Source organism: Lactuca virosa, chromosome 5, assembly GCF_052849685.1.
Source record: "Lactuca virosa cultivar CGN04683 chromosome 5, Lactuca_virosa_CGN04683_v6, whole genome shotgun sequence".
Classification (NCBI taxonomy): domain Eukaryota; kingdom Viridiplantae; phylum Streptophyta; class Magnoliopsida; order Asterales; family Asteraceae; genus Lactuca; species Lactuca virosa.
Window position 1 is genome coordinate 391166797 of NC_136430.1, and position 8713 is coordinate 391175509.

At 30.6% G+C, this 8713-nt stretch overlaps 1 protein-coding gene across 1 annotated transcript; it reads left to right on the forward strand.

Annotated features, from left to right (window-relative positions):
• The first annotated feature begins 525 nt into the window (after window positions 1-525).
• Window positions 526-8713, forward strand: LOC145117764 (putative linoleate 9S-lipoxygenase 5). Its single transcript, XM_079054075.1, has 8 exons — window positions 526-995; window positions 1075-1364; window positions 6026-6602; window positions 6707-6792; window positions 6880-6987; window positions 7066-7373; window positions 7460-7723; window positions 7819-8713. The coding sequence occupies exons 1-8, from the start codon at window positions 773-775 to the stop codon at window positions 8585-8587; spliced, it is 2625 nt and encodes an 874-aa protein (XP_078910201.1). The 5' UTR covers window positions 526-772; the 3' UTR covers window positions 8588-8713.

Here is an 8713-nt window from a genome sequence, read left to right on the forward strand (position 1 = left end):
TTCCATTATTATTTTTAATTATCAATATTATTTTTCCTTTTTACCCGTGGTTTTCACGGGTTATAACTAATACAATTATATCTAAATATCAATGGATTTGGTCACATTTTATAAGTTTAGATATTACGATACATTTTTAAACATTATTTGATACAGTTGGTTGTCAAATTCGATCTATTCTGCTATTAATATCATTTATTGCGATATAGTTTCCTTAATAACAACAAACTCTCAATACTAAAATACAATTTTCATTGAACTCAACTTTACATTTATAGATTTCAAATGCCCTTAATTAGCACGAAAGTCTGAACAATTAATTCTTGTCTAGTGGTAAGAATGTAACAATCAATAAATAAAGTTCTATGTTTAAACCTAAAGATTACCTTCTTAACTTGATATCAATGATAAACAATTCTTGTCAATGGAGTTAAAGAGCAAAGGAAAAAATAAAAAGAGACAAAGACACAAAGAAAACATTACTTGAGACATGGGTTGGTACCCTCCTATAAATTACATTAAATAACAACTATTTCTTTATCCTTTCACACACACACACACACACATCTTGATTCCTGGTTGTTACAGAAAAGAGAAAACAGTGTGTATACAAAAAGTCTTTGCAAGTCAAGAATCTGGAATAGGAAACATTCCCACCACCTAGAGACTACCACAGCTGTTAATAAATATTCCGATACAAGTGCACAAACAACAACACTTGGCCCGATAACATTCGGTCTCTCTTCCCGATATCCGCCGGAGAGAACAAGTTATGGGGGTAAGGAACTTGATGTTATGTGGAAACAGCTCCACCAAAAGCAGTTCTCACGAAATGGAGCAGATGAAGAAGAAGATCAAAGGAACTGTGGTGTTAATGAAGAAAAACGTTCTCGATCTCAATGATTTCGGTGCATCGTTTCTTGACAGGGTTTACGAACTCTTCGGCAAACGTATCTCGATCAAACTTATCAGCAAGGATTACTTTGAGGACTCATGTCAGTTCATCTCCATCACTATGTTTTCCGACAATCATACATAAACTATATTCATATTCTTAATGTTGATATTGTTTAGGGAATGGATCGAATGGGGAGATCGGAAAAGCAGCGGTTCTTGAAGATTGGATCAAAAAAGTGACGCCGATGTCCGCCGGCGAAGCTTCTTTCTCGGTGACATTTGAATGGAATGAATCCATGGGAGTTCCTGGTGCTTTCGTGATAAAGAACCAACACCATAGTCAGTTTTACCTCAAAACTCTGACCTTAGAACATGTTCCTGATCATGGAACAGTCCACTTCGTCTGCAACTCGTGGGTGTACCCTGCGCATCGTTATAAGTACAACCGCGTCTTCTTTGCTAACAAGGTAATTACCCTTTTTTTTTTTTTTTACTGCATTCTTTTGTTAGAATGAATATAGAAACGACTATAAATGTAACTGTCACGAAATGAATAAATTAAATGCATACTAATTTATACAACCATATGTATTTTATATATTTGTTTATTAAATAATATGAAAATAAACAACTATATTATATAAATTAAAATAAGGATTGAACAATTAAAAGTTTTGTAGTCAATGATGCCTGTCGTTATTCACGTTTTGAATGTCAATAATTAAGTGAGAGTTTCTTGTATTTTGTAAAGGAGGAGAGTATACATTTGTGATTGGTAGATGTTTTAGTGGGTCAATGGGGCCACCTAACTCTTTTCTTATAAATAAAGTGACATCACATAGAGTATTTGATGCTTTCTTGTCATGTCAGATTTTCATTTCTTAGCACACCCAGGTTGATATTCCCAAATTCAAACTTTATTTAAGCTAAGATATGAAAATTAATGTATTTTGTACTTTAGATATGTATATTAAATAGGAGTATTTTTGGCTTTTTATTTGTCTCTTTCTATTATTTCATATTATAAATTGCTCTAATTCTAATTTGCAATATTAATAACGTAATATAATATTCCATATGTGTCATATTTATTTTTTATTTTTTATTTTTGAAATCTTTATTTTTTAATTTTGATCTTAAATATTTTTATTTGTATTATTTATTAGTTAATAATTAATGAAACTTATAAAAATAAAAAGACATTTAAAATACAATTCATTCATATATTTAGCATTAAGTATTATATATAAAAAACAAAAATATTTAAAATCAAAATTGAAATATAAAGAATTCAAAAATTAAAAGTGGACAATAAATATAAAATAGAGATAATATGTCTTTATCATTAAACTTTTGTTTCAAAGATGTGGAATATTTTAATAAATAGTTTAATTTTGGTTTGTAAGACTTATAATATCAAGTTAATCTCGATAATCAAAATTTTATGGTCAAATTAGAAGTTGTTTATATCCAACTAGTTGTGAGACCCATGTATTATATGAGTTAATTTAAAAAAAAGGTTAATTATAAATGTCAAAATATTTGAGAACTTTGAATTTATAAGAAAATAAGAAAAATAATAAATTATTATAATATAAATATTTTTTGTCTTTTAAATTTAAATAAATAAAAGAAACTAATGAGCTTAAATTTTGAGAATTTTGAAATTAAAAGGTAGTTCATTAATGAAATTGATATCTATTTAATACTATATTTATTATAATTATTACATTAAAATATTATATGAAATTTAATAAAATAGAAAAACTCATAAAATGACATGTGGAAAAAAAAAATTTATTCAAAAAAACCACAAAATGACATTTGGCAAATTGAATGAGAATGTGACAAGTGACAAACAAACAGAAAGGATGACCCTTAAAATGTTTGAGAAACTATATGTTTTTTTTTTTTTTTTTTTTTGGAATGGGTTAATTTTAGGGATGAGCATGGGTCGGTTTTTGGCTAAAATCAAACCAAACGTAGAAAGTCGGTTTTTCGGTTTTTAAACCCATATAGGTTCGGTTTTTGCATGGTTCAGTTTTTCAATTTTCCGGGTTGGGTTTATGGGTTTTCGGTTTTAAACCGTGGGTTTATGAGCTCCTGTTTTTTTTTTCTAGTTTTTGGGTTCAAACTCAGAAAGTACGTCGCGATAAATAGTATTGTATCTATTTTAAATATACTAAAATAAAGAGTACGGATTCTAGTATTCTAAAAGCATAAAGGTATTCAAAATATCAAAGTTTAACATCATTAACAGTTTGTTGAAAATAAACATAAAGTACTAAAGGGATAAAATCTAAAGTCTAAAACTAAAAGTTTATAACATAATAAATAATATACATGTGGATCGGTTCGGTTTTTATGGGCGGTTTTATACGTCAAAACCGAACCAACCCGTTATTTTTCGGTTTTTGTAAAATTCAAACCTAAACCGTCGGTTATTGCTTTGGTTTCAGTTTTTCGGTTTCGATTATGTCGGTTTTTTTTTGTTTTTCGGTTTTCGGTTCGATTTTTGCTCATCCCAAGTTAATTTCGGCAATCAAGTTTATTAGGAAACTAAGGCGTTTAGGAATCTATATAGAATTGAGTTAATTTTAGTAATGCGTCGCTGTTATCCGAAATTGATTCAATCGACCGAAATTAACTTATATAATTTCCTAACATGAGAAAATAAAAAAAAAAATTCGTTTTATATATGAAACGAACATAAATTTATTGTTTATATATAGGACAATTAAGTTATTTCAACGATAGGTTGTTACGTACGACAATTCTTATATACTTTAGAAAGTAAATAGGCCAGAATGTGATGTGTAGAATTAAAATATACAATATACATCTTAATATTATACTACTTTCCTATCCAATAAGATTCACTTCTCCAGTCTGCTCTTATTTTTATATTCAAAAGGTAAGATTTGAATAAATCAAAGTATCAAACAACTATTTTATGTTATCATGAGTTTATTTTTTTTAATTATTTTATGTTTAATTATGTACAAATAGGTCCAAAACAATAGGATAAGAGATTTTATTAGTTATAAGAATGTGGCTTCCAACTTAATGTGCATCATGCTTCATGCATCACATGACGAATATTTATTTAAAATTATTTAATTTTATAATTAGAAGTAAGGTCCTTGCATTGAATTTTGATACAGAACTTTGTTTTATCTTGCAAGTCTTTATATATTTCTTTTCTTTTTTGTTCGCAGAACCTATTAAGTGACACATACTTGTTAATAAAAAATACATCTTTTTATCTAAAAAATTCCAACACTTTTAGGTTGTTTTAAAAATAAAACAAGACATTACATTTTTAGTAAGTTTCAAACTAAATATTAGTATATTTTATCGACAAGATACAAATATATAACGTACTTTTACTAGTTTATCAACGATGTTCTTCCACTTTTCTAATGATTAAACATTTATATATAAATTTTATTTTATTTAAAATATGTTGTTTTAGGAGCACAACAGATTTAACATTTTATAGATAGACTGATATAAGTCTTTGTTTTTTATTTGGATCAAAAGTCGGTGTCTTTTCTTTTCTTTGGATCACAAGTCGGTGTCTTTTATTTTCTTTAGATCAAAATTATTTTCTTTAGATCAAAAGTCGATTCCAGAACAGTTCAAGATATTAATCATGTGAAAAAGAAAAATCAAGGAACTTCATCGACTAATTTATGGAAGTATGTTGTCTATTTTTTTCTTTTTGTATTCTTTTTTTTCAATATTTTATTAATGTCTTACTAAGAATATGTAAAAATACAGTTGTAAAATTTTGTTTCGATAAAGTTATGTCTTCAGTACAAAATTATATAAGTTTGATTTTCATCTATAAAGAAATTTTCAATATTAAAAAGTATTCGGGACGTTATATACAAGAATAGGATTGAAATTTCAATATAACAAATTTTATGTTGATCTATAAAATATTTTATATAAAACAACGTGCAATTCAAAATGTTTTTGAGACAAATGGTCCCATTCACGTTTAAAAAAATTATCTCCTTGTATTTATGATCTTGTATTTGACACAAATGGCCCAATTCTAAATGTTTTCTACAAAACAACGTGCAATTCAATGAACGATTATTATACTATTTTTTTTTTATCTTTAGAAAATGTTAAATACAACCAGTTATAGCTACATATATTTATTTATTTAAAAAAGCATATCACCTTTTTTTTTATTAATACCATAACTATAATATTTTATTCTTCTAATTTTGTCTTATTAAATATTTGTACTCTGAATTTTTATTAAATACAATACTAGTTGTAAGACTCGTATCTTATACGGGTTGGATATATATATATATATATATATATATATATATATATATATATATATATATACACACGAAATTTAAACAAAAATTTATTTAAATTTGAAATTTAAAATTTGAAATTTGAATTTAAAAGGAAACACATATGTTTCCTTTTAAATTAAAGCAATTATTAATTGATGTGTAAATTTGATTTGTTAATTAAGAAAAGATAAAAAATGAGAAAATGACAAATGAAAAAAACATTTATTCACTAAAAAATGACATGTGTCCAAGTTAATGTAAGAATGACATGTCACAAAAAAACTTTTATTTATTAGAGTTGATTCTACTTTCCACACTAATTTTAAAAAATAAATCTAGTTATTATAACATCAAATATTAATATGTATTTTTGATGAATCTACTATAATTAGAAAAAAATATAAACTATAATATTCTAAAATGTAGATAAAAGTAAAATCATAATTGTTTTTAATAGTAAATAGTTTAATTCAAATATGTTATATTTTTAATGTAAACTCATTAAATATTTGTTATATCTATGTATTGAACTTCTAGAATTTAATGGATTTACACATTATCGTTCTATCTTAAATGTAATTCTATCAAATTTTCTTATAATGTATTACTACATAGTTCATTGGAACATATTTAAATATTTATTGAAGTATTAAAAAACTTTTATTTTTCTATTAAATAATTATCATTGAACTCTAAATACACACATAATGTCAATGTGACATCTAGTGATACAGTTTCAATGACAACTAAGTTTTACATCTGATGCAAGTTTCTCATTAAACTCTCCATTTGGATGTTCTTAGGCTTATTTACCTTGTTCCACACCGAAACCACTACGGCACTATAGAGAACAAGAACTTATCAACCTTAGAGGAACTGGTTCAGGAATGCTAAAGAAATGGGATAGGGTTTATGACTACGCTTACTATAACGATTTGGGTTTCCCTGATAAGGGTCCGGATCATACCCGACCCGTTTTGGGTGGATCCCAGGAGTATCCATATCCACGAAGAGGAAGAACAGGTCGAAAGCCAACCAAAACTGATCCAAATTCCGAAAAGAGATTGTTTCTTCTAAGTTTGAACATTTATGTTCCACGAGATGAACGATTTAATCAAGTCAAGTTCTCAGATTTCTTAGGCTATTCAGCTAAATCTATAGGCCAAGTGGTTCGTCCTGAGATCAAGGCATTGTTTGATAAAACTCCGAACGAATTTGATTCTTTTAAAGATATACTGAATCTCTACACAGATGGGCTTAAGCTCCCCAAACGCTCTGTTAGCAAGATCAGAAAACGGATTCATGTGGAGTTGGTGAAAGAACTCTTACGTAACGATGGAGAAGAGCCTCTTACATTCCCAATGCCCGATGTTATCGAAGGTATGAAAATCTGCTTATAGCTAGGGTAAGCGAAACTTATAATTAATCTTTTTCAGTTTTTATCTTTGAGTAGGAAATAATTAAAAAAAGTGGACTTTTTGTAGTGGACAAGTCTGCATGGAGAACAGATGAAGAATTTGGAAGAGAAATGCTCGCCGGTGTAAATCCGGTAGTCATCCGGCGACTTCAAGTAAGTTCAATATATCAAAGTCTTGGGATCGATCAACCACGAATTTGAATTTTTAACCTTTAATGTTTCTACTTTCTACCTCACCAGGAGTTCCCACCAATTAGTAAGCTTGATCCCAAAGAATATGGCGACCAAACAAGCTCCATGACAAAGGAACATCTCGAACCAAACATGAACGGACTAACTGTAGAACAAGTACGAATTAAACCCAGATGAGTTTTGTGTTTTGTGTTTATTAATTTTCTGATGTACGTATTTGGATATCATGTGTAGGCTTTACAAGAAAATAAGTTGTTCATCTTGGATCATCATGATGCATTGATGCCATACCTGACAAGAATCAACACCACGGATTCGAAGATATATGCCACCAGAACAGTCCTCTTGCTGCAACACGATGACACACTTAAACCACTTGCAATCGAGTTAAGTTTACCGAATGATCCCAAGTCAGAAAACAATGGCTGCACTAGTGAAGTCTTTACTCCATGCGACGATGGTGTTGAAGCCACCATATGGCAGTTGGCTAAGGCTTACGCCGCCGTGAATGACTCCGGATATCATCAACTTATTAGCCACTGGTATCGTACTTGATCTGTAAACATTTTCTACTTCAGTTCTTTGATCGTGTTTTTTTTAGTTTTTTTGATTGATGTTAGTTGTGCAGGTTGAACACCCATGCAGTAATAGAACCATTCATAATTGCTACGAATCGACAGTTAAGTGTTCTTCATCCTATATACAAACTTCTTCATCCACATTTTCGTGATACAATGCACATAAACGCGTTAGCTCGACAAATACTCATCAACGCCGGGGGTGTACTTGAAATGACTGTATTTCCGGCCAAATACGCCATGGAAATGTCTGCTGTTATTTATAAGAACTGGGTCTTCCCAGAACAGGCGCTGCCAGCTGATCTACTTAAGAGGTATAATATACAATTAGCCAATGTACGTTACTATGTCGAGTGATCGAGCTTTAATTGTTTGTAACATATAAAGAGTTTGTGAATTATATATGTAGAGGTGTAGCTGTGAAGGATCCAAACGAACCCAACGGCTTAAAACTGCTGTTAGAAGACTACCCTTTCGCGGTGGACGGACTTGAGATTTGGTCGGCGATCAAAACCTGGGTTGAAGAATACTGCTGTATATATTACTCCTCAGACGACGTCGTTAGAGAAGATTCAGAAGTCCAGTTATGGTGGGAGGAGTTGAGAACAGAAGGCCACGGTGACAAGAAAGACGAGCCATGGTGGCCTAAGATGCAGACACGTGAAGAGCTTATCGACACCTGTACAATCATCATATGGGTGGCGTCAGCTCTCCATGCGGCAGTCAATTTCGGTCAATACCCTTACGCTGGATACCTCCCCAACCGCCCCACCGTCAGCCGCCGGTTCATGCCAAAGAAAGGAACGCCGGAGTACGCAAAGTTGGAATCAGACCCAGAAAAAGCTTTCCTGGAAACGATCACAAGCCAGCTTCAAACATTGCTTGGAGTTTCGCTTATAGAGATTCTGTCGAGGCATTCGACTGATGAGATTTATCTTGGTCAAAGCGAGTCTCCGCATTGGACTGGGGATACTGATGCATTAGAGGCGTTTGAGAGGTTTGGGAAGAAACTGGAGGAGATTGAAAAGAGGATAATGATAAGGAACAATGATGAGAGATTGAAAAATAGGAATGGACCAGTGAAGGTTGCGTATACTTTGCTTTATCCGAATACGTCGGATAAGAGTCATGAGGGTGGACTTACGGGGAAGGGAATTCCAAATAGCATATCGATCTGAAAAGATTTAAGTTGGTTTGTGTTTTTGTGGTGTAGATTGTTATTGTTTGCATTTGAAGGCATAATATGTAAAACAAATAATGTTTGCCCAATTATTAGTAAGAAAGTGCACTTTCCGGTTTGCTCA

Bases quoted from the DNA above. Each gene is read 5' to 3' on its own strand.
- LOC145117764 (XM_079054075.1), top strand. From the start codon at position 773: ATGGGGGTAAGGAACTTGATGTTATGTGGAAACAGCTCCACCAAAAGC. The intron at 996-1,074 runs GTCAGTTCATCT...GATATTGTTTAG, and splicing joins GGATTACTTTGAGGACTCAT to GGAATGGATCGAATGGGGAG. The intron at 6,793-6,879 runs GTAAGTTCAATA...CTACCTCACCAG, and splicing joins TAGTCATCCGGCGACTTCAA to GAGTTCCCACCAATTAGTAA.